General features: G+C 32.8%; 2 protein-coding genes across 2 annotated transcripts in view; both read right to left on the reverse strand.

The window, feature by feature from the left end:
* Nucleotides 1–9,146, reverse strand: part of LOC124362879 (17-beta-hydroxysteroid dehydrogenase 13-like) — a 60,033-nt gene extending 50,887 nt beyond the window's left edge. Inside the window, exon 1 of the mRNA XM_046817748.1 lies at nucleotides 9,017–9,146. The gene's annotated coding sequence lies outside the window, so the exon portion shown is untranslated. The remainder of the gene's footprint in view (nucleotides 1–9,016) is intronic.
* Nucleotides 9,147–15,259: 6,113 nt separating this feature from the next.
* Nucleotides 15,260–27,556, reverse strand: part of LOC124362880 (EF-hand calcium-binding domain-containing protein 1-like) — a 28,596-nt gene continuing 16,299 nt past the window's right edge. The window contains exons 2-4 of the mRNA XM_046817749.1: nucleotides 21,421–21,547; nucleotides 17,568–17,821; nucleotides 15,260–15,626 (exon numbers count right to left, since the gene is read on the reverse strand). Of these exons, the coding sequence (XP_046673705.1) occupies nucleotides 15,404–15,626; nucleotides 17,568–17,821; nucleotides 21,421–21,547 (604 nt within the window). The 3' untranslated portion in view covers nucleotides 15,260–15,403. The remainder of the gene's footprint in view (nucleotides 15,627–17,567; nucleotides 17,822–21,420; nucleotides 21,548–27,556) is intronic.

The following is a 27,556-nucleotide window of genomic DNA, read 5'->3' on the forward strand; positions in this document are numbered from 1 at the left end:
TTAAAAATTGGTATCATAAAATGTGATATTATATCTATCTTTTATAGCTTTTGCATGGTGTTATCAGTCAGTGAGTGAGCCAGAACTATCTGTCAGTCAGTGATTCAGTTTATTAAGGAACTATTTGTCTATCTGTGTGGTAACTCTTGAAAGAAAAGCTCTAGAGATTTGAAAATTTGTACAAAATTTCCTCTTAGTCTAAAGAGGAAGTCTATTGATGTTGAGTTCAAAAGGTCAAAGGGAAGTTCGTAGTTTGTCAGTATGCCCGTCTGTGAGATAACTCTTTAAAAAGAAGTCGTATGGGTTTGAAACTTCATAGTACTTTTGGTCTAAAGAAGAAACTTATTGATTTTGGGACCAAAATGTCAAAACCAGTCTAGTGCTATGACTCTTAATACAACATTCCCAGAGTCTTGAACCATAAGTACATATGTTCTTATTGGCTTAAGGAAGAACTCTATTCATATAGAGGTCAAAAGGTCAAAGGACAGTCAGTCCGCCTGTCTGTCCTCCTGTGCGATAATTCGTTCGTTCCGTTTTGTCATGTCCTGCGATATTCAGTTTATATTGAGCCATTTATATTGGACATATTAAAGAAACCATTGATCATTAAATCCTCCCACAGAGTCGTAAGCCGTAAAAGGTCACGCACATAATGCTGGCTACTGTGGGCTGGAAGGTCGTTATACAGTAGGCCGACATATCGGTAGCATTAGCAGTAAAATATGTAATGACAAATATATGTACTGTTATGGGTGTTTGATGAAAACCTCGACATAGATACGGCGTATAGTTTTTGAGCTTAGTAGACACTGAGTAAAGCCTAGGATTGGTAGGTATTTCATGCGCTGTAATGTATCAAAAGCTGATGTTTTCTGTTGCTTTAGTAACTTTAATTTATTATATAACACCATTATGAGAGTATCCCATTTAATAGTTTAAAATAAGTGGAACTGTGAATAAAATTAAAGACAAGTAACCAAATAACAAAAGAACATGTCTTAATTGATATAAATGTGTTCTTTTATGTATTGTGAGCATTTACTTGTATGGTTTCGATGTTTAAAGGTTATATGTTCATAAGCGATGCTCAAATTTTGGAAAACTTAATTTTGTCGCTTTTAACAGGGTTATGCTCTATACAGAATATTACAATTTAAAAGAACTGAATTGTACATTAAATTGAAAGAAGTCAAGTCGTAACTTAATCAAACAAAAAGTATGACAGTTGTGCCTTAATATTTATTAGATGAATATTTACATATAAAAATATGTATATATAATATTTATAATTATTATTATAAATAAATATAAAACTTAGGATTCAAACAACAGCGAGGTTCTCGCTAAAGTTACTCGTATATCAAGCAATCTAGGTTATTAGCATTTTAAATTAGAAGTTATAAAGAAACAGGTAGTACTGCATTTACCGTGTAATGATAGAGTTTAATATTGTTGATGATGTAGACCTACTATGAAGTTCACAGCGCTACCCATATCTAGAGCGATGGATGTGCACATCAAGGCTATAAAATTACCGCCAATGTGCAAGGTGACCAAGTCATCTTGTATCAAGCGTGCTTGGGTAATATCAGCGGATCAATGATAGTGATGCCGTAGCCCTATCGTTTAGTAATGGAGCGGTAGCGGTAGCTATTCACTTCTGAAGCGGTAGCTTGTACATCAAAGACACCCGGTGTACTAGGAGTAATTATAGTGATGGTGTAGAGTTGCAGTGCAGTTCATGGCATAACCCACTTCTGGAGCGGTAGCCTTGTACACCAAGGATATAAACGGTGTGCAAGGTGACCAAGTTTTGTACCAACCGTGCTTGGGTAATATCAGTAGACCGATAATAGTTGTCATTACTTTATACTGCGATTGTAGCAGATGGATGCCAGAGATTGTTCCATGCTTAACTACATCCACGTCAATTTATTACTCTATTAACCTTTCAGGTACGACTTGATGCTCTAATTTAACTTGCGTAATGTTTAGTATCGTCAATAAACTAAGTTTATCGCATTCTGTGAATCGATCGAATACATTTTCAACTCCCCTTGTTATGTCCTTGTAATGACAAACCAGCCGGGTTGGGAAAGTAATTGACTTGTGGGATATGTGTTGGTTCTCAACATATTTCGTTTAATTCATAAATCAGTAATTGATTTGTATTAAATTGATTATAAATTTAATATTTCTTAAGTTCGCAAATAATAAAACTTCTCTGCCACAATGGTTCAATATAAACTGAGAATGAACTTAAAATAATGTATTTATACATTGTAAAGGTATATAAATTTAAGTTATTAACACAAGTTATGATATAATTTATACTTAAGATAATAAATGTGACTAAAAATTACTACATTAGAAGTTACTACAGGAAAAAAATTAACCAAACAAAACTAAATTATTTTAACTGGAAAGTTAAACAATTACAAAAACTGAGTTCCTTGTTCGTATATGTTGAAATTTAGAACGGGATATTGTAAAATATTGTGTCTAGCTCTGTGTAAAAGTCTAACAAAACAGAGTATTTTCTTTCAAAACATAAAAATTCAAAAGTGTAAACATACAATTGCCAATATTCTTGGACCTTGATCATCGATCATATCTTGGACAAAAGGAGTCAATGGTATTGAATTTTGAAATATTGTACTTAAGCACCACAGTTGCTAAATAATAGTAGTGTACAAGTAGGTTTAAAGATTGTAAATTAGCCTTAATTTTGACTGACGATGGCCGAATGATGTAAGACGTCGGACGTTGTACGGAGATAACGCACGACAACTGTCTGTGACACTTTGGTAGCACTTTTTACTAGTTAGTAGTACCACGGAACTTGTACTGTATCGAATTTCCCATTTATTCAGTTTGATAATATTCACGCCCAGGCCAGTGTCCGTTAGGATGGGCAAAATGAGGCTTAAAGGGGCAGAATAGGCCTCTCTTTTACAAAAATGAAAAAAAATCGGTCAATGTGGAATCTGCTAATATTTGGAATATTTTAAGCACATGATATAGATTTAGAGCAAAACCATGGAATTTTCTGCGCCGAAGCCATCCAGTCATGTCAATCATCATTTTATGTACATATTTAATTTTGTTCTGGAGTGGAGTAGTGGGGAGAATCTTTATTTCGAAATCCGTATCACAAAATAATTATCATCGAGTCGGCAATTATTACATTCAAAGCTGTATTTACAAAACTGAATTTGAATCAGAATATATTTGTGAGGTTAAGTTGCTGATGAGAGGGATGTACCTATATATATATATATATATATATATATATATATATATATATAATCAAAAAAAAGTATGCCAGTTGTGCCTTTAATATTTATTGGACATATAAAAACATACAATATAAAAATACATACATATAAAAAATATGTATATATATATATAATTTAAATAAACATTGAATCGCAAAAAGTACTTGCTCCACCGGGAGTCGAACCCGGATCTCTCACTTACCGGGTGAATGTGCTACCATTACACCACAGAGCGCTTACTTTTTCCGATTCAATTATTTTGTATTTGGCCTTATCTGTCACATATGTGTTTAAATAAGCAAACTAACATATGATCGGAAGAACAAATACCTGTCAAACGACTTTTATTTACGTATATATATATATATATATATAATACGAAAAATGTTTAAATACGAAGATTACTAATAAATAATATTCAAAGGTTGTAAAATGTATCGAAACCTCGAGAGTAATATTTAATCATATTTTGCTTTAACACAATACACGCGATTTTTCTTAAAGATATATGTATATATATATATATATATATATATATATATATATATATATATATATATACTAGCTGTTTCCCGCGGCTTCGCACGCTTTTCGTAAGTTTTGCCCGCGTATGAGCATTTCTGGTTGAAGTAAATTATATTTCCAACCCCGATGTAGATTTTACCTTGATGTCACGATCAAGAAAATATGTCAAAAATGTATTGTACATGCATAATGTATTTTATTACAAAGTGGTCTACCACTCAACCTTTAAGTTCAACCAAAAATTTTTGTTTAGACAATTATACATCATAACTTAGCGCCTTCAAATAGTGTTTCACTGTTTAATATACGTATCTATCTCGTAATTGCAGGTTATAATGTGCAGGCGCTTTGAAAACTTTTCTTCATTTTATTCGTTTATATTCACGACATAAGCGAATAATTCAGATAATAACTATCCTATCTTCTAAGTTAGACTAAATTACGGATACATGTGAAATTTGATTGAAATTGGTTCAGTCGTTTTGGAGTTTATTGGCAACATACATCGTGACTCAAGATTTTTTATATATATATAAGATATATATATATATATATATATATATATATATATATATATATATTTATACAATTTAACGTAAATAAAAGTCGTTTGACAGGTGTTTGGTCTTCCGATCATATGTTAGTTTGCTTATTTAAACGCATATGTGACAGATACGGCCAAATACAAAATAATTGAATCGGAAAAAGTAAGCGCTCTGTGGTGTAATGGTAGCACATTCAACCGGCAAGTGAGAGATCCGGGTTCGACTCCCGGCGGAGCAAGTACTTTTTGTGATTCAATGTTTATTGAAATTATATATATATATATATATATATATATATATATATAAATATATATATATATATATATAAATATATATATATATATATATATATATATATATATATATATATATATATATACATATATCTTTAAGAAAAATCGCGTGTATTGTGTTAAAGCAAAATATGATTAAATATTACCCTCGAGGTTTCGATACATTTTACAACCTTTGAATATTATTTATTAGTAATCTTCGTATTTAAACATTTTTCTTGAAAATAAATTACGACTCAGAAAAGGTACACATTTCTTTTAATTCAATTCACGACTTACGTAGGTTTTGAAAGATTAGTAATTTGTCATATAAGAACAATTAAATTGCTTACAATGCATCGTTTATTGTGAAAATAAGTGGTGAAAGTTTATATATAAGAACAATGTTAACCTTTGTAAAACAGAGTGTCTGCCAAGCATTGTAAACCATAGCAAGCTTTTGAAGTGCTTATTGTTTGAACGGAGCGCTGTATTCTACAATACAAACTATGTATTTAAATGTTGTCAAATTGGATCAAGTTAATTTTGAGCTATCCGACTCAGATATTTGTAGGACTAGTCCTCATTTAGCCAAACAAGTATTTGCCAAAATTTTTTTAGATCTATTTTCATATTTGTTTTGTACAAAAATCAACGAAAGCAATACATATAAAATAGAAACGATAATCTTTTATAAAATATATACATTGTAGCTTAGTCTTACAATCTACTTGCTTGGTGTGGATCGAATATTGAAAAGTTTTTGAAACTGTAGTGTACTATTCATGTTTCCTATTGTAAAATTACAAACAGTTTAGTGATAAATAACAATAATTTGTTTAACAATTATGATGATTAAATATTTATATAAATATGGATACATAATATGAGGAAGAATCGTACAATAAACATTGCTGGGAAACAAAGACATGACAAGGTTTTAAAGTGTTAATAGTAATTAGCATAAACATTAACAGAGTTTAGAGTCTTTTAGCGTCTTTAAACCGTCACTACTACCATACAAACAGTTTCTGAGACCGAAAAGTGTAGACCTGATCTTGCATGTCTCACCAATACAAACGTTCAGTTTGCTATCGTCTTTTTATATCGTTTGAATGAAGCCTGTTTGGTATTGAGGTAAAAAGGTAATGACGTAAAAGGGTTTGCCTCTTTAACTAAATGCCATGTCAGGAACTACTAAACCGCTACTACAGTTTGGTAGAATTCTACGTTATTTCATATAAGTGCTCAGTAACAAACAGGCTTCCCTTTCTATCGACCATCGCTTTTTCAGGGTTGCTGTGCATGCTACTAACGCGCTGGTTGAGGAAGCAAATTCATTTCAAAGCCGTGGGTATCAGTTTATATTTTTCAAAGGACTATTTATAAACACTTTTATAAATAGTTTTCTCAAATTATGTTAAGGATATATTTAGAACAATCATGGATCCATAGTACATTATAACACAACTCATAAGAGCTAAAAATGTTAAATAAATGTTACAAAAAAGTGCTAAAAACAGGTTGTGGAGTTCAAAATCATTATAAATGTCAGAGTACTGTGTTATACTGATGGCCATGATGAGTGTTATTCTCAAAGCCACAAATTCAAACACGGAACCACAAGAATTAGAGTAATTATCCTAAAGTAAAAAAAAACTATATTAGAATTTCAAGAGGCTCTAGAATATATGTATAAGATGTGATATGTGTGCGTGAGTGCGTGTGTGCGCGCGCACTCGCGGGTGTGTGTTTGTGTGATATTGCATTTTTATACATAAAGAAGAACATAGAATGTGTGTAATATGAATGGCTGGTCATATCAAAAGTAATATAAATTTACTTATGTAATAAAATGTATTAAAGAATCAGAATCGTTGTAATAATGCATGGTACTTTACTTGATTATGACATCTTTGGTATTTTATGAAGTGTCGATTGAGGTTTAGAGCAATTTATTTTTGATCGACCACCTATGTAATATGTTTTAAAACAGTAAATAATTTAATAAAAAAATAAATAAAATAGCCTACAAGAAAACACTCTGCGTCGCTGATTGACTCTGACTCACTGTATTGACCGAATGAGGGATTCCGCAGCTTCAGAATTGAATTAATAGCGCTTGATTATACAATAGTATAAATTAAAAACCATACATCATTGAATGTTTGTTTGAATGGGAATTATTAACGATACTTAATTTGAAGGGGTTACAGAATTTTAGAAATTTTCCAAAGTTGTATATGTTACAAAAACAGAACACTACGTTTCGAGAACGCAGCCAGGAAGAAAATTTGAAGGGGTCCAGAAAACTGATATTTTCCCGTAGTGGACAGAGAGTAAGGCCCCATTTTGTTCCCTTAAAAAGTTTCTTGACCAGTTTCTTTGTTGAGAACGATCTTTCAGCAGTACATGTCAGTAATACTGAATTATTAAAATAATAATAATCGTTTACTAAGAAAGTAATTGAAAAAATTAAAATTTGGGGATCCAGGCTCCTTGGATCCTATTAATTGCTGGCTTGGATCCTTGCTACGTTTGAATAATCTATCCTCTTCTTTAGGTGTGAACAAAATAAAATTTGTGTTTGGAGAGTTAATCAATACGTAATTGAATTGTGATTGTTTAACCTTATGTATTATATGTTTAACTCCTTAATAGAAGAATGGATTTCAATCCTTGAAACGTATTATTCTATGTTTATAATGTGTAAGGATGGTAAATTTTCGAAATTTTCCTACCCAGACCAGATGAACTGAATTACTTACTCTTATTAAATATGGTTTACAACAGGTCTAAACACGCCAACCTATCCCAAAAAATAGATTTTAACATGATTTATGGTAGAGTAACCCGTTATATATTTTGTACCTACGTAGCACCGCTTACAATGCATTGACATCTCCAAATTCATTTCTCGAGTTTTGTCTAATATGGGCTTGAACCTGCTATAGTTATACTTTAGATAATTCCTACCGGCTAATTATGAATGCCAGTTGCAATGACCAAACCAGTTGATTTTTTATTAGAATGCTTATTTAGAAAATTATTATATATATTATTATATAAAATAATATTTTTTGTCTTATTAGATTACCATAATAGCATGAGCTGAAAATATAATAAATTATAATATAATACGAAACAGAATCCCAGCTAATAACATCTTAGTCTTTGCAAAAATAGGAGTATAATAAAGTATAAAATAGTTCATACAATCATACAATTTTAAAGAGCGATTATTTAATGTACTATGTTAAAATAACGAGTGTTTAAAACGCAATTGTGTAGACATTGATGCAGAAAACACTCTCAGTCAAGCATGACCTTGTTGATTAATGATATTACATTTAAAAATAAAGTTCTCTCTAACAAATACTGTGGCTAGTTAAAACTCTTTAATATGCGACACATGCAAACTTTAACAGGCGTAACGAAAACAGCTCAGAATTAAATTAAGAATGAAGTTGATGAAATAGACTAAGATCTTTTTAAAAGAAAAATACATGACTGTGATTTTAACTGTATTAAATAATCTATTATATGATGTAATCTATTATACATAATTTACATTATTTATTGGCTTTTACTTTTGAGCTTATTAAGGATGGATGTTGAGTAGACCACAACAGCAGTGTTGTATGTTTAATCCGATTTTGCAAAAAGAGTGACGCATAATCACTATTCCTTCACAAATATGTTCTCAGTTTATAACAATTCCATTACGTTTACAATTTGTGTTATAACTACACAATAGTTATGACTGGCTTTTTCTTTGTGGCCAATAAAAATATTAATACTCATTCACAAAAACTGTTTAAACTCCACACACTTTGAATTGAATCCATAATATTTTAATTCGGGGCAGTTTTTACTCGTAATACTTAACAGTATATCGAACAGAAGCCAAATCATCAGTGTCTAACTGTTTAGAAATAATTAACAGTGCCAACTGTTGAAAGAGAAAATAAAATTTGAGAAACAAATAAAACAGCAGCTTCATACCAATGATCCACGTTATCTACGCTATTCATTTTCTACCAGAGAAATCGTCTTATATCGTTTTTACCGCTATGAGGATCACTCTACGCCGTAAAACGATTCGGCAATTGTAAGATTCAAAAGTAAAAGTCAGATTCGGTTTCGTAACCGGCAAAACGAATGGAAAAAACCACTAAACTAGTTCCGAGATGTGGATGCTCGGCAGCAGTTCGGAGTTCCACCGGGGACTTGGACTACGTGTGAGTTTACATTTCCAGACGTCAGTTCTAACCTAGAAGTAAGAACTAGAGGACGCGGCATGGCGCGCCGTGGCAAGGTGGAGGACGAGAAAGCCAGAGAAACCGAGCAGGAGGCGGAGTGAGAGTGTTGTGATAACAGTGATAACACTGACCTGGTGCTGGAGCTCGACTGTGCGGCAGCGTAGCAGAGGCGCTCTCACCAACTGACTAAGGACCGGTCAGACCCCCTCACTCACACTTTCTAACCTCTTCCTCTGCCTCCACCACCGCCCGCCGCCACTGCCACTGCCTCGCGAATGTCTCGACCCAATAACCGTAATCTGACAACCAGGCCGGCCCTGTGATTGATCACGCTGTAATCTTGTGTCGCTATGAGACCTTTAGGGTAGGTAACCGAAAAACCACGTTACGTCGAGCAAGTGTTGGTTTTTGGTTGTCAACAAATATTGTGAAGGACAGTTTCGCTTGAAATTAATACCTTTCCAACAGGTGTAGCCATCAGTATAGAACAGGTGCGATCGACCATCGCAGATTTTCGTCATGTATGACTGAATCCACACTAAGAGCCAGCCTATGGAGTAACATGAAACGACCCTATGTATTACCCCATAACAACAATGTCAAACTTGAAACACTCGTACGTCCATATTTTTGGTTGTTTAATAATGGAAAATGTCTCATTTTAAAGTTATAATTATTGTGCATCCAAACACTATTTAGATTTTTTTGTAAATTTTATCCTTTTTATTCAAACAACGAAATACAAAAAAGTTACAGTTTCGCTCTGGATAACCAATAAAAATATCTAAAAACGAAAAAAATCGCTTGAATGCATAATAACTATATATTTAAAATAATACACTTCCGATAAGTCTACAATAAAGTTGTAAACGTTTTGAAGTTTAAAATTGTTCTTATGGGGTTTAAAATCAAGCTGGCCGCTAGTACAAGCAGCTATTAAAGCATGAGTGCGTAGATATATTAAGGTGTTGCTTATCTAACTAGATATCGTTAAGGATGCATCTACAATATGCTTTATAGCGCATTCAATCTGCTCTAACAATTAATCCAAAATCTTTATTTTGTTGGGCACTTAAGTTTAAAAACAATCTGACACCGAAAATAATATTGGATCATGGAGGTCATTATCACTTTGTTGCACTCGTAGTAAAGTAGAAAGCCTTCCCTTGCCTATCTCTAGCTCTTGCGTTAATAAGGTATTGTCTGAAAACGGTACATTGTTTGAAAATTAAGTCGAGGAGAATACTGATTAAGCTACGGTGTATCGAACGTAACGAAATTCCTACTAAAAAGTCCAATGAAGTTAGTCATGTGTCACTAGTCATTAGTCACATATGTTACTTTGTCACATGATAAAACGTGATATTATTGTACTCAGTTTGATTGAAATATATCTTTATTGTGTACCTTTCTCGTAGCCATCATGATTATCCATCACACCAATAAAAATGCTAGACTTTTATTTTTACCTTTAATTTGACCTTTTAAAATCAACAGAGTTCTTTGGAACAAGAGGTACCAAGTTTATAGGCCCTTACTATCGAGTTTTTGCACGGCTAGACGGATAGACAATCACGTGATCATGATGACTATAACATAAATATAATGATCTGCCAAATTCTTAATTATTTTACAACTGCACTTTATAAAATTTGTCTACGTGTATAAATTGTTTTATGCTAAAATAAAGGAAATCTAGTTAGTTTAATTAAACAGTTTAAAAGCCATAGTCGTCAACACGTTGATCTCACGTGTACAGAATGTTAAAAAATATGTGGGAATACATTTTGGGATATGGTTTAACAGGTAAAAATAAACTAAAAAGTTCCTTTGACACTAAAATATATTCCAACTTGTTATGCACGGGTGATAAATAAAGTAATAAATGCGTGTTTTACTACTTTTGTGCAATATGTATCTGTCTGCTTATTGACTGAAGTGAATTGCAAGAGAATAGTAAACACACACGCATTTATTACGTTATTTATCACCCTTTCATAATAAATAAGGTATTAAAATTTATTTATTTTCATGAATTAACTTTAAGTAGATTGACCATTTTTTTCATTTTCGTATAATTTTGGTTTAAAGTAAATTTTGAAAGGCCACCATATTGAAGGCCACAATTAGATTAATTTTTTCAGCAGAAAGAAACATTGTAATAAGACGTATATCCCAAAATATTTTCCCACTTTAAAACAAATCGTGTATAGTATGAGCACTATAAATGTGTTTACATTTCAATGATTTATTTTAAAATACTACTTGTACAGGCTATTTTCAAACATATTTTTGAGAAATACAGACAATACGTCGAATTAGTTCAAATTGCATGCATGTAGAATGTAAACAACTGGTGTAGGCACATGCTCGTTCTAGGTATAAAAATAGGTTTCTAATTATTACATCAGGTGGATAGCGGCATCTTCTCGAGATTTCGGGTTATCCAATGGTTCCATGTTATACAACGTAGATTGGCTAATGGCGTTACTGCAACATCGCCTGGGTCTCGAGACTGCCGCCGCGCCGCCGCTCGGTGTCCCCAGGTCATACAGGTCATAACCCAACTGGACTGAGGAATCTCTGCTTAAAAATTGTATCGTCTTTACATTTTGTTCTACAATACGTTGTCTCGGTACTCTCGCTTGATAAATTACAGTATCAACTCGATTGAACAAGTTCACTTCAAATATTTAAATACAAGTGCAGTATATATCTTACATCATAATTGGAACGTTTTATATTTGTTGTCCTTTTCAAGCAGTGGAATAGCTGTGGGATCGTTGATAATTTTACACCGTTTTGAAGTATTATTTTACTTAATACAATTGAATTTAATGAATATACTAAAACTTATATATTCAATTGAAAATATTCAATCACGAAAAAAAGACCCACAACCTATTTGCTACTTGTCTGATATTCTTATTCAAGCTTAGAAGTAAAATCTCAAAAATACGATAGGATTGGGCAGATAATGTGTGAGAAAAAAATGGGTTTGAAACATACATAATATCCATAATTGTAATGTTCACCACTAAAAAGCTAAACTAGTATTGATAACATTATGAAATTTATTTCAATATAGCCATATTAATAATATATGTAATTCTATACATACATACCGAGGTTTTTAAAATAGGAATAATATATATATATATATATATATATATATATATATATATATATATATATATGTATGTATATAAAATTTCATTCATTTAAGTGAAATTTGGAGAATATGTCTACAAAACCACATTTTCAAAGCGATTAATTTAATTGTGAAAAATTGAATAAGGACATACAAACGTGAACATTTGGGTGTCCACAAAAAAGAGTACTAGCAGTTTTTTTATCACCTAAACAGCGTAGGTTTGAGATCCAGTAGGTCACATTTTTAATGAAAAACTGATGATACAAATATAGTTAGTCAAAAACCAGCGCATAAGTACGCTAACGCTGTGCAGAGGAAATTCATTTCGTTCACTATGTGGACTCACACTCAGCTTAACACTTTTACTCAAGTATTGCATGCTAGGGTCTTATTGATATTTCTAAAAATTTATTCTTCGAAAATTAAAACTAGCAGGGTATCATTTGCAATTGGGGGTTTGGGGTGAGGTATAAGCTTAGGAAATGGTGTGGTGGGAACTGGTAGAATCACTAAATCGGGTTTTTTAAATTCACCTCACCCGTACCAAAATTGTGATCATTTTTATGAGTCAGTTTTGCAAGGGAAAGTATCTTAAGTATAGTAAGTCTAATACTGTCATTAGGACTTTGAATGGTATCTTTAGAGACTGTGAAGTATGTATCCCCCTACGAATTTTCTAGACCAGTGAGTAAAGTATCTTATTCAAACTTGTATCCAACTCGCTCCCGCCACCTTGTTCATACTAACACTAGGTCTTTTGAATCCTTAAATGCGATGAAGTTGTAGTTTCAGGATCAACACATGTCCTTACATTATAATTTTCAGAAAGGGGATTTAATTGGGAGATTAAAAAATCCGGTTATTTACATTTACGTTACAATTAAATGTACAGTAAAAACAGGGTTTAGAAGTTTCGCCACACCCTTTAAATACGGTTACCGTAAAAAAAAACAATTGTACTAAAATAATCTGGGGTTGTGGACCTTTACAATGAGGTGTAACACCACCTATGTTCATATTTAACCAATTTCCAAAATAGACCCAATCTCCCCAAAAGTATATTTTTGGGCATGCAGTAGAGCGTACATTTTTAAATGTAGGTGGACATGGATTTATAATTATTCAAGTTAATCAATCTTGTTTAAATAAAACTCAAAAGAGGGTTTACTGTAGAGTCCTAGGAGAGATCTGTTGGTAAAATAAAATTAAATGTCTGAAAATGTACAAAATTCTTACTAAATCACTTTATAAACAAACGTGTATATTGAGTTGCTGAGTGTACAATGTCATATTGTTTCTATTGGTTACTGAATTATAAGTGCGCAATATGGACAAAGCTTCCATTCTCTACAGTATAGCATTGTTCGTTGAGTGAAGCCTGTATTTAGAGTATTGTACGTTTTACGCGCCGATGAGCCAGGGGTTCCACCTCGGCTACTACGCGCACACGGCGTGTCTCTACCGGGTCCTTGTGTGTTGTAAGCGGCAATGTCTTAATCGCCAGTTTAGGTTACACAGGTTCGTGATGTCCATGGGCGGACGTACGCACATTCCTCCAAGCAGTCAGTGTGGGAGAGAACTTGGGAAAGGTAGTACGGCTGTCTATATTTGAGGGTAAGAAACCTCATTTAAATTAAATTGAAGCTTTAAACTAATAGGTTCAATCTGAAAAACTTACTTTAATCTCCCTGTAGTAGTTTCTTGTTTACTTAACAACATCTTCTAGGTTACTATAACAAGTCCATCATGAACGAATTTAAATGGTTTTATATAAATCATATTCAAATCAATATTTACCAAAATAGTTATGTACTGTTTATAAAGTCTCCATAAAAGATTATCAACCCTTATCAGTTATCCCTTATCAACCCTTAATATGAATTGGTTGATATTTTTAAACGTTAAACTCGTAGAAATAAATAGTTGTACATTAACCTCAGAATAACATTATAGAAACCAGTTTTCCATGCCATTTCCCCCTTACTCTCCTATTTTTTCAGTTTCTCTTCCCCTTATAAGGAGGCCGCAAAATTGAAAATCTTTAATGTAATCTTAAGCTAATTGCATATTATTTTTGAGCATGAGCTACGATGGAGATAATTTAAACCAAATAATTAATATACTTTTGTATATAAGGCTTATGAAAAACGAACTCTAAAAAGGTATTTTTGGATAGAGAAAGTAAATAGTTACTTCAAGATAGAATAGATACTGACAGAATCGGAGTTTCTTGAAAACTATGGTTTAACCTCCAGGGCCTACTTCATTATATGCATGTACATAAATATACTTTAGCACGTTTTATAATATTTTTTAGAACTTTTTATATCTCACTATTCCAATTTCACGTTTTAGTCATCTCTTTGATATATCTCTTGTAATAAATTTGACGGAACAGTAACTTTTATGTTTAAAAACTTAAATGACTACCATTCTGTCCTGGGTAATTCATATTGGATTATGAACAATCATGGCTTGAAAAGTTTATCTAGAGTTGACCAATAAAAATGCCAATTCCCGTGCTTCGATTTGCCGCAGAATTGTTTCTGTCAAGACGATGACGCCATTTGCTATTGGCTAACGATCAATTTATTTCCAGTGGTTGGTTATTGAGTAAAATAAGATTGTGAATTCTTTAGTTCAGTTTTAAAAGTTTGCGTTTTTTCATTAAGTAAATGTCTTATAGATTGTGTACATGGAGTTGTCACACATCATGTTTGTTGTGATTGCTGACTTATGTGTGTCACAGCATGATTGTTTACATGATTTTTGGCATGAATTGTATATTTTTAGCCGACATTGTAGTTGTGTGTTAGGTTAGTTATCCTCCTGAGAGGAAGAGATACCGTTTCAATTTGCAGATCTTGAAACGATCTTTTTTGATTTCTAGATCACTGAACAATGGTAAATATCGAAAAGAATTTTTAACTTTACAATTTCTCCGTCCTTAAAAGTGAACTTTAAAAAAATAGTGGTTATAATTATACAACTTGACCTATGCTTATGTTAAAGGTTGTCAACCAAATTTTCACCCCTTTTAAAGGCTTATGTCATAAAACAATCGTTTTTACATTTTTATATTAAACTATTAATTTCTTAGATCTTAAATAATAAAAACTATATATCATGTATTTGATTTTCCTACTCGTTATATAAGAATTAAAACAGGGTTTTCATATATTTTCAAACATATTGCAATCGAAACAACTTGACTTTATTACCTTCCACAATAATTGTATTTTTGTTTGCAGTACTATAAAATAAATCTCTTACCACTAATCCAACAATTATTTCTCTAAAATAATTTGATTTGAATATATTCTAGTATTTAACCTAACCTAACTTAGTGTAACGGTCTATCGACTCAGCACTGTAGTGTGGAGAGGAAGGTCTGACAGGCGGTGTCTGCTGGTAGACACTGGCCGAAGGCCTCTAGTAGTAGAGGCTCATCTGTCACAGAGTTTTTGAAGTCCTGGAAAGAGATTTTGCCATCGCGGTCATAATCCATCTTGCGGAGAGCCAGTTCCACCAAGTCCCGCACTCCTTCATCAGGGTCCTCGTCTTGTGGGCTCTTAACCAGGCTGTTCCTGCCATCGAAAGGAGACAGAATTAAAAGAGTACGATTTAGCTATCACTATTCGATCTGTAATAGATGAAATTGCCTAATCGATAATGTAGTTAGCTACCATAAACAAACCGCCTACACACTTTTAATAGATACCTATATTTTTAAAATTGGCTCCCAATACTCGTATACGGTTGGGATTATCGATAATTATTCAAGAATAATAATGTCTTGAATGAAGTGCGAAATTATCATAAGAAGTCCGCAATATTGTAAAAGGGTATACATTAACAAAGCTTTCAAGAAAGTATTTAACTTTCAAAAACAAGGGAAAGGTATTAAAGTTTCTGTTATATGTAATATGTATAATACTTTAACGGACACATTAAAAAAACATTCACCCTCCTCTACTATCTCATCCCCCCCTTGTTTCTCTGTATCTTTGTACGGTTGGGATTATTAACAATCAATTACCACTAAAAATGTTATACTTATTTTGGAAAATAGTGGTTATTTTAAAACTGTAAACCTCCAAAGTGAGGGAAGTTCTCTCATTTACAGTTTGATGTTAGATTTATGGCTTGCAAGGCTTCCAATAAAGGCTTACTAAAACTCCTTCATGGTTGTATCATTACTAATTGGTGTTAATAGAAATATTCTAAGGCCTAAATTCTAAAACCGCCAGGTTAGGATCGTTTTCTCTTACTACATAATCATTTATTTACGTGTACATTCGTATAAGTCAATCAGTACATTTTAAAACACTTTTGAACTTCATCCAGATAATTTTAAATCACACGAATGGTAAATTTAAACACAAATAACAAAACTCTTATTATAAAATATAAAGTCAAATTATACCAACAAGAAAAACAGTAATAACAAAGCATTGTTAATGATACCAAATGTTGGCAGCCAACACGAAAAAACAATTATAGTGTCGTTGGAAATGAATGTAAACTATAAAAAACGTATTGCTCTATCGTCATGGGCAGCCACAGAATAAAAACAATACTTGGTGTATGGGATAGTTCAAAATTGGACTACCTAAGTCGTTCCTCATTTTATTATATTCCATCCCTAAATAAATGTGATTTGGAGGTTTCTTGATATTCTTGTTTGATTTTTATTGCATGATTATAATACATTATTATATGTGGGCATATTGAGGCCTGTTTCTTTAATCGTTAGATTTAATATACTTATATTTTTATATAATTTCTTTTATATTTATATATAATTAATATATTTATCTGTATATAATAATTACTATTTATATATAATTACTTGTAATATAATAGTATATTATAATTTTAATATTTTAAGTGATTGGATTCGTGAATTAATGGATAGAAATGTGAGCTTATTTTTAAATACGAAGCATTAAATCCTATAGGGGGAGGATTCTAAACTGTTATAACTTGCATATGTATAATAATATTGCTAATTTGTTAGTTAGCAATATTCTGCTCCAAGCAAACCAAATTGTTTTCTTTTTAAAAATAGGTTTATTAATTGATATTGTTTATGAAATATTTGGACATTTTCTTAAATGTTGAGGCTTAGGTAAGACCAACATAAAACTGAACAAAAAACGAACTTAGGCAATCGCCATTATAGATTGTGATAAAAATTATGTGTATATTTTATGTAAAACCAAATACTTTTATGTAAATAAAAAGGCCGATCTTTAATTTACAATAATATGGATAATGCATATAAAAATAATAAAGTAATATAGTACTCCTTATTTAATTCTTCAATTTTCTGTAACAAACTGTTTCAATTTCGTTTTTTATTTCAGGGGCTCTTTCAACGCCAGTGGAATTTTCAAAGAGAGTATCGAAAATATGTGCCATTACATATTCTAGTGACCTTCCCGGGAGCCTCCCAATTGCGACCTCTCGGTTAGAGAGTCACCTTATATCTAGATGGCAAAAGTGCCATGTAGAAAAAAACTTGCCTGAGCAGGTGGAACATCTCCTCGCGACTGATGAACCCGTCACTGTTGAGGTCGTACACGAAGAAGGCGAAGGCAGTTCGCTCCTCATGGGAGCCGCGCAGGAAGCCCGATAGCCCGCAGACCCACTCTTCCAGGCGGATGAGGCCCACATTGCAGCGGTCGAAGGCGCAGAAGATGCGGTCCATCAGCACCTCTTCGGTGACCACGTCGAACGTGTTGTGTAAAAGCTCCCTGAACACCATGCGATCTAGACCCTGCAAGCACAACTTTCCGGTTGTTATTTCTCATCATTCCACAGAAACGTTTAAAACAGGTGTGAATTGCTTTAAAATCAACAGAATTAAGTTAGTAAAATTACGACTAAAAATAAACTGTCAAATGTCGGCTTTTATGTTTAGAATTTTAGGCATCCAATTTTAATTTGTGTGTGTGTGTGTGTGTGTGTGTGTGTGTGTGTGTGTGTGTGTGTGTGTGTGTGTGTGTGTGTGGTGTGTGTGTGTGTGTGCGTGCGTGTGTGTGTGTGTGCGTGCGTTCGTGTTGGTAAAAATCATCTATGTCTCTATGTGATAGACAAACAACCATAATACCTTGTAGTACTACATAAAAAATAACAATACTTAAACAGCTACTTATTTACAAGCTTTAAATTGATTCTGGTCAGGACCGGTAAAATCACATATTATGGTGGATGAGGCCATGCTATCTTACAGTTTTTGATCGGTTGTGGTTTTATACTGCAGTATTTATATCAAAATTTCGTTTAAATAATACATTTATTATTTACGTGTTTTAGAATTCTTACTGTTCAGTACAATTTTTTACTTGATTTATCAACATTGCCATATTTTCCAATTAAATTCTAAATAAATGTATTGAAAACTGTGTTTGTGGTACTCTAAGACGCAGTTTTCTTAGTTCCATTAAGTTATTAACACCTTTCAAGTTTGAAGTGTATTGATTTATTTTTTTAACGAGTTACAATTTAAAATAATTGAACGATTGAAGCTAAAAATGAAGAAACTTATGTCGACAGAATCATTAATATTTTTTGGTATTATCAATATAGTATTAATAAATTTGAAATTTAACGTCACATGTAAGTTACCGGAAAGTAGGGCCTCCAGTGTCAGACGAGCTAGGGAGGATACAATAACGCGAGAGTGCGTTGAAATTGTGTCGTTGCAGACTTTTGGAGTTCACTTTCCACTCTAATATTTTTTCTAGTATATTTTATGTCAACCTCTTTAAATACAAGACATATCATTGCAAACCTGGCTTGTGGCTAATAAATTGGTGTTTAATGCATTTAGGATAGAGATATATTGTTTAAACTTCGCATAAGATTAGTTTTATGCTATAACTCTAGTACTAGGCTACATGGCTAATGAGGTCTATTTCACTATTAATAAATACTACAGCCTATCGTCCAGGCTTGCATGATATGCCTCGTACTATAATAGGCCTGATATTATGTGAGATGAGACATAGGGCTAAACTGTTAGACACAGTGACTCTTACGGCGGCTGGATGGCAATTTCACGAGATTTATTCCCCTCTCAGTTATTTATTTTAGTACAAATAAAGAATCGACCTTTTAATCATTTAGATTATCGGTTTTTATGAGTTTTTTTTAACAGTTTTCATGTATATTTAAGGACACCAGTAGCGTTAAAAGAACGCAAAACAATTTTCCATATAATGTAAACGATGAAATTCTAGTAGTTGCTAATCCTAGTTTCAGTAGTTAACTCAAGTAAGCAGAAAATAAATAACAGTCTGCAGGTTCTAGCTATACTCTTTCACATAAATACAGCGGAGTTTAGATTGGATGAAACTGTAGCCAAACTCATTTATTTGCTGATGTTTGTTTTACACGAATGGCAAATTAGTCTTTCAGCGTTTTCGTAATATTACCTTGGGCTTCAGCACGTAAATACCGCATGCAACGTTTCCCGCCGTTGTGTTTCTTCAACAAAGGACCGACATACTTCGTTATTACCAGACCATATACCATACTATTTAGTTGTGAAATCTGTATAATGTTGAAACCGTATAAATTTTACATTAAATATGGTCTGCACATAATTATTTGTTTAATGTCTATTCGTAACTATAACATTTTTGGTACAAAGTTATCTTTCTATTTTGTATCAATACATAATTTCTAAAGTAATTTAATGTATTATAAATTATGGGGCTAACAGGGACTAAAGCTACAGCGTACAATAGGTGGAACATTATTTTAGACTATTTACGGATTCTTTTATGTTTAATATGAATTTATAAAAAAAACAAATCCATGCAATTAAATTATATACGGTATCCTGCTTCTTCCTTTTATAAAGTAAACTTATATTCTCCGGCAGCCAAGGTTTATAGTAACAGTCTAGTATATAAACCTGTATATAAAATAGTACTGATATCAACGAGATCTGTAAGGAAGGTCCTATCGCCTAGATCAATATCCAGAGTAAGATATTGCTGTGATATATGGAAGTTCTTGCCCTACCATTTACCAACACAATTGGCTCACAATTTGTTTCACATTTCTTTCAGTAAACTTGACATCTGAGTATGGACCTCTCCTCTACCCGTGTCTAGCAGCATTCACACTACTCCTAGTAAATATTACGCTCAATCATTTGTTGTGAAAATATTTTGGGTAACCTATTCTCTGAGTTGGTTCCACAGTTTATTAATAAATTAGGTTGATTTTTAACGTAAACAAACAAGGTTTCTCTAGCCTAGCTTCATAAAAAAGAGTTTTTTGGATTCAACTACAATTAGTTGCTACCAATATAATTCCAAAACTGAGCCGTAAATTACAACTTATTTTATAGACTCGTTAAAAAAGCAGTGTTTTTGGGCTTAAATTCAAGATGATTACTTCGTACTAATTTACTGCATACATTTCTTGACTCATAAAACCACTGTTCAAATTTCTTTCTAAGGCTGATCTTTTTTTAAACACTACCATTTTTTATTTATTTAAATTTACTTTGAGATTCAATATTTCGAAGTATAACTCCAAATAATTATCTTAAAAGACCTGTAGCGGTGTAAAGACATTACCATCTGTGTACAAAATATTGCTCTAAACCACTTTAAATGTATAATTTCCACTCAGTTCCAATTTCATTATAGGTTAGGAACAAAACTTTTGTAACAATCATGAATTGTGTCCTAAATTTCTACATGATTGATCACAAATTACTTTTTTTTTAAATCAACGTTCTTTATGTTTAAACGCTAGGTATACTTTGATTATATAACCTTGTAATTTTTCAAAATGCCATAGAAATTATGTTCATTGAGGTGTTAAATGAAATTATTAAGTCGATCACGTTTACTTAAAATTAACCTCCGGTATTTATTTATGTAATGTATTGCCCTATTCAAGCTTTTCAGAGCGTTCAATGTACAAAATCGAATGATCCACAAGAGAGGTCAGTTTTAAAAACTACCCTGCAAAGTCTGTTCATATTGGAAACCACTACGGGTGCTTTTTTAAATTTATCATTGACACGTTTTTGGACATTCGCCATCGTTAATATTACACTATGTAACGTAAAACAATATGTTTATCTATTAAATATATGGTGACCATTTTCAATTCACTATTAAGTCATCACCAAGTAAATGATTGAATAATAGGAAAGTTGAGTGAAAGGTTGTACATTCATATATTTAAATATAAAATGTTTGACTTAATACTTAGTACTACTACTCAGGAGTAACGTTTGAACAAAATGTTTTTAATACAATGTGTTGTGCTAAATTCATGTACTCAACCACATACACAGTTTTACAGCTGTAACGACAGTGAGGTGAGTCTCTCTCGCCAGCTACGTACCTCACCCTTGACGATGTTGGCCTGTATACTTGAGATATGCACTGCAGGAGTAGCAGGAACTGGGCCGTTCAGACTGTGTGATTCCACAAGCTTCTTGTAAACCTTACTTAAAGCTTCTATTTCTTGTCTGCAAATAACAGATACATTATATTTCTCACACTTATAAGTATTGTACCATACTTTTACTATGTAAACAATTCTTAGTATTTAATTAAACTATATCCAACGTACTATTATAAATCAATGTATCTATTAACACTAACACCAGTTTTATCTATTAACTTGATTCATAAATTCTTTGGTTTAACTCCTAGATTTTTAATTCTCCACATACCACATTATATATACATTTTTAGATAAAAAAAGTAACATTTGTTTTCGACTTATTGTCTAATATTACATCACTTTATAGAGAACTTTTCAAAAACATGTATAAAGCAAATAAAATAATAAACTTAACTTACACAGAAAACAAAAGAAATGTTACAGAGTGTTAATAATGTATTATTCTCTTCATTGATCGATTTTTCAGATCAAAATAATTAAGAAAAGTTACATAAAGTATGGTTCAATATTGCTTAGTTTACCGTCATTCTGAACCTTTGTTTCCAGGAAAATTTCATATTATTTTTTAATTGAATAAAACTATACAGTACAAAATCTGTACAGTTTTTGTCTAGTTAAGACCCGAGTTTCATTAATGTTTCAGAAAAATATCAGATCAGGTTGCCAAATAGTGGTCATAAATAATTTTTTTAATGTAATAACTTAAAACGGTTTACACTACACGGTTATTACTAGTTTCAGCGAAATAGTCTTGGCAATACAATTTTCTTCTATAAATAATCAATATTTCACTACTCTTACATATTTTTCATTGAACATCCCTTTTTGAGTTATAAAAGCTTAACAATGTTGTATGACTTGAAACCTTATAGAACTTTGTTATGAAACTAGTAGAAAAATGAGGTCTTAATTAGACTAATAATTGTGTAAAGTTGAAATTTTGCACCCTTATTCAATAACAAAATTGGTTTTCCCTACAAAGAAATTGGCAGACGGTAAATTAAGCAAGATATTAATAACAAGTTATTATAGGACTATAGGATTATAGGACGGTAAAGTAAGGACTATACTTTACGTGGAATTTCTTACTCATTTTGAACTATATCTCATTATGTGTTTTGTCCATACATTCTCAACAATATTTTGGTGTTTTTTGTTGTTGTTATTTTTGTATTTCTTGGAACCAATGAAGGAAGTTGTACCGTTAATTGATTAATTAAATTTCATATAATGTAATTTTCGTAACCTAGTCAGCCAGTATAATTTAATATTATTTTTATCCAATGTTCCGGAACTAAATTATTGGGCGGAGTAACTACCTAATTGGCACGCGTATGAATATTTTCCTCTAACCCTTTGTAGCAGCCCAACTACGTGACCGATCAGACCTCGCGCGCTTTGTCCTTTAAGTAAAATTTATCTTTTCGTATTATTAAATTAGCCCTTTGATGCCCAAACATATAAAAATAAATATACCGTAAAGTAAAGTTGTAAATAGTAAAGTAACGTACTCTTGAAGATCTTTTATTTGCTTGATTGAGATAGATAAAAGTTGTGGCGTCATCCTTATGGCGAACACGTTGTTATAAATAGTAATTTGTATCATTAAATGGCTAATGCCGTCGCGAATTTGTTTTAGGCGAGTTCACGTAGGTCACGTACCTGATGTATCTCACGTGTTGTTTGAGTAGATGGCTACCAGTTTCCCAACGTCTACTCCTCTTCTAGAAATAACCGTTCTTAGACTACAGCTTCAATGTCTCGTGCCCTGACGCCGACACCCGGGTTGTGAGTCTACATATTGCGAAGGGAAGTGAAATCTTATTGTTTTATAAAGTAGAACATCGTAGGCATAATTCCAGAGAACATTGGATATTTTCAGGCCCACTTAGAAGATATTCGTTTTTAGTTCTTGTGTTCTAATTGGCAGCAACGTGGCATTACATACTTTTCCTTTACCATCTTAAAGTGGTGCTTGTAAGTTTTCGTAATTAAACTGAACTTATAAGTAAACTTTGCATTTCTAGTATTTATTACTACGACCTCAGAAGTCACCACCCTCATGTGTTATCGTCAAACGGTACAAAGTAACATTTATCAAAAGTTTGATTATGATGAAGGCAACATGTGGAGACACGATAGTTTTTCATCATTTTTTGAGTGATGTTGATGTTGCAATATTCCTTAGGGCAATGTTGACATTATAATTTATTTTCACTGTTATAGGTAATTTGGTCTGCAATAGACTATTTTCTTGGCGATGCTGCTTTTGCCAAAGTTTGTAGATTTAATATCCATTATATAGATGGCATTTGTGCATGGAATTTGGATTATTCTCGTTTTTAGAATAATTTTGGAAGACCTAATACAAATTTCAAGTTTGGTAGTCTTTTTAGATTCGATTGTTTCTGGATATTGCTCTAGAAGGTGGGTGGGTTTTGTAATTGTATTTATTATGTACAATCCAGGATGGTAATGGTTATAAATTTATGATCCTTTTATACACTTAAACATAATTTTAATTTTTGAGGTTAGTCACTTCACATTTAATCAATTTGTAGTATATCTTCTGTTAATTATGATAATGATTGTACACAAATTTGGAAGTCATAATCAACCGTACATCAATCAATTCTTAGCTCTTAGAACAAAGCTTGTGAGGATAGGTTTTTATATATACTGTGGGTGACATCGTTTTTCTTTACACGAATTTTATGTTTAGGGCAGCCATTGTCATTAAACACGTCCATAAATGTGATTGAATTGCCGTATCAGGTATTTCTGAGGTTGACGTACAAGTCTCAGTTCGTGTAGTACAAACCTGTAAGGCTGGTACTATACGGACGCTAAATGCGTCGCGTTAAATACGCTGCGCTATTTTTAATTTTGGATGGCAATGCAAGTCAATTTGAGCGACTATACGAGCGCAGTCTACGCGGCACGCTGCCCTCCAACTCGGCGTCGACGCATTTTTACGCGACCAGCCCTGGAAAAACGTTAGCAGCGCGACGTAGATAGCGCTGCGCAACGCTAGGGCCGGACTATACGGACGCTAGATGCGTGGCCCGCAGTCGCAGTGGAACACTTGACATGGATCTACCCTTCGATTTAACCCATAAACGGCTTACCTGATGGTTATAGCAAGTCTTTCAGCTGGCTCAATACTCCTTTTCATGTTGGTATCTTTCTTCATCAGACCGTCACTGACAAGATGTAAAAGTTCATCAAATGAGCTAACAGACATCCTGTAATATTGGTAAAATTTGTCTTCATATTGTCTGTGCTTCTCAAACATCAAATGAAACGCACCTGTTGTCAATCTGCTGCTTAGAACGGGATGGGTACCCCAACGTCTATCCTGCCTTTTGGTCTTTTCCAAATACATCTCTAGTAGACACTGAAACCCTACAGCACCGATCTGCACTGCATCCATATTGGCAACTTGGAATAAAGTGATCTGGGAAGCAACGTGGCGGTTTCTGCGCTTGTATAGTCTGGCCAGCGGGGCGTTGACGCAAAAACAGCGCGACGCATTTTGCGTCCGTATAGTCTGGACTAGTAGTCCAACTATATGCGCCGAACTTTGGCGTTAACGCGACGCATTTAGCGTCCGTATAGTACCAGCCTAAGTTGTACAGAGGTGAATGTATCTGTTATAATAACTTATGGTAAACCTCGTTTAGAGCTGTAAATTCTTTCCAGTAAATACTACCAACTTTGAAACTGTTATTGATAGACTGTTCAGATCTTAGCCAGGTCGACTTGTGTGCTTCTAGATCCAACTGTCCTTGTGATATGTTTTTCTGCAGATATTATTCCATTAATTACCTTCTCCATTCCGCAGAACCACCAGGATCCATCATCAAGGGAACAGCTGTGTGCTGGGTTTGACTTTTTTGTGGCAATTTATCTTTCCTGAAGCGACTTTTAAAGTTACCCTGAATTCAAGACCGCGTATTCAAAACAATAATTTAGTCGTTAAGTTTGTTTTATCATTTTCCTTTATATGTATATTTTTGGGACGTTTATCTTTTATATATCCCAGGTAGATCACTGCCTACTACACAGGGTATTATTTAAGTTTATAGAGCTGAATATCTCAGAATCTTAAATTTTAGTAACAACTTGTAAGATTGAAAAATGTTGGAGAATTTAGTCCTAATAATTATTATATAATGCTTTTTTAAGATCTGAAAACATTTCCACATCGGAAACTCTGTATGTTCTTTTTAATGAGTGATTTGTAATATACTAGACATACAAACCTTTTCATTCTAGAATTATTATCACTGTTCATTACTGTACGCAACTTAGTCTTACCTGTTTTACTGCACTATATACAATTATTGTGACTAAATTAATGATCTTCAAGTAATTATCTTCAAGTAATTAGTATGTGAATGGGTCAGTACTAGTTCTTTCACTGTGATTTCGTTTGCTAACCGTTTTATAGTTTGAGCATAGAGAGCCGTTTCCGAAATCTTTTAATATTTTTCATCACTTATTCATACCTTGTAATTTCACTTCACTTAATTCTCTTCGTAGACTACTCACTGCAAAAGTTATTTCTATTGTTGTTTTATTACTTGTATTTATTTCAATTATTTGTGTTGTATTCTATTGATTGTATTTATCTTAATTCTTGTGTTGTATTTTGTTGCATTCATTCACCAAATTCTGCAAGTAATAGCAATTATTTAGTATGCTTGATCTTGTACTTGTATCTAGCTTAACCTTATTTACTTGTACGATCTGCTCTTAAACTGGTTATTATTGGCATTTTCCGTGTTTAAAAAAAATCCTGTAACTTCAATAATTGATACATGGTATCTTCCTTATCTTTATTATTATATCTTTAAATCTCTAACTATTAAAAAAATGAAAAAAAACAATAAGATTCAACCTAATTGTAAGGATACTTATTCAAATTTGTATACAAGCGTACTACTCTTGAAGAAATGAAAACCTACTTCCATTATAGTGTTTACTACTCCTGAGAGAACATTATTGACATATCAGGTGGTCGCGCCACCACACATACTTGGCACTGCCAGTACTAGGGGTGGGGGCAACTTGTCGATATCGGGTAAACGTTTTGTGTATAACCAATCTATAATAGGCCAGATTATCGGTGTCTGTCACCAGCCTGACTACAAGTAGCGTACACACGCCATCCCCTCCACATCCCCGTCCCTGCACATTTGTGGTCATTGCCACTTTGTGTTTCAGCCAGTCACCATCCTTTAACTCTCAACACGGATTTCTATTAAAACCGATTTAAACTTTAACAAACACGCAACATAATTCTGCCGTGTAGCTAACTGTAACTTTATTTAGTTCCAAGATTAACATGTATATCGTTTTTGGTATACAATTTATTGGAACAAAATGTGTGGGTATATACAAGATAAAATAACTTCATTCATTTTGTTTTGCTATAGAAAAACAGCTATGGATTTTGTACTCAGCACATTACAAGTGATTACTACAATTATTGTTTTAATCACTTTAATTAGTTCGCATTTAATTTCATACAAACTTTATAGTAGGCCTACTAGACATATTTGACATAACATCACTGAACAGTCGAAGACAATGGGGGAAGCAAGACCATTCATCCACACACAGAATAAAAACAGACTGTGGGTACAATTTATGTATGTTTTAAAAATTATATTTCATATTTTAATTTTCTATCCTTACAAGTTCTTTTATATAGTAAAAACTGATTATTTTATCACATTATAACTCCAAATATACGCCTTAAATACTTCTCTCATTCTGTCTTTACTCATGGGACTAGTGAGACCAGATTATAAAAAATAACAGTCACAGCACTTTATACCAGAGAGAACTCATAAAAGCAATAAGAATACTATACACTTGTTGTTAGTACACACTTGTAACTAGTACAGTAAAATAAAGTAAAATGGAAATTACCAACTAACTAAGGAGGTTTAACGTGAATGACAACTACAAAAGGCTTAGTATCGGTTTCGTAACTAGGACTTCGTCTTTTTTTTTGGGGGGGGGGGGGGATGAATCAGATTGGAGTGAACATCAGCAAACG

The sequence above is a fragment of the Homalodisca vitripennis genome, chromosome 5, assembly GCF_021130785.1.
Source record: "Homalodisca vitripennis isolate AUS2020 chromosome 5, UT_GWSS_2.1, whole genome shotgun sequence".
NCBI lineage: Eukaryota > Metazoa > Arthropoda > Insecta > Hemiptera > Cicadellidae > Homalodisca > Homalodisca vitripennis.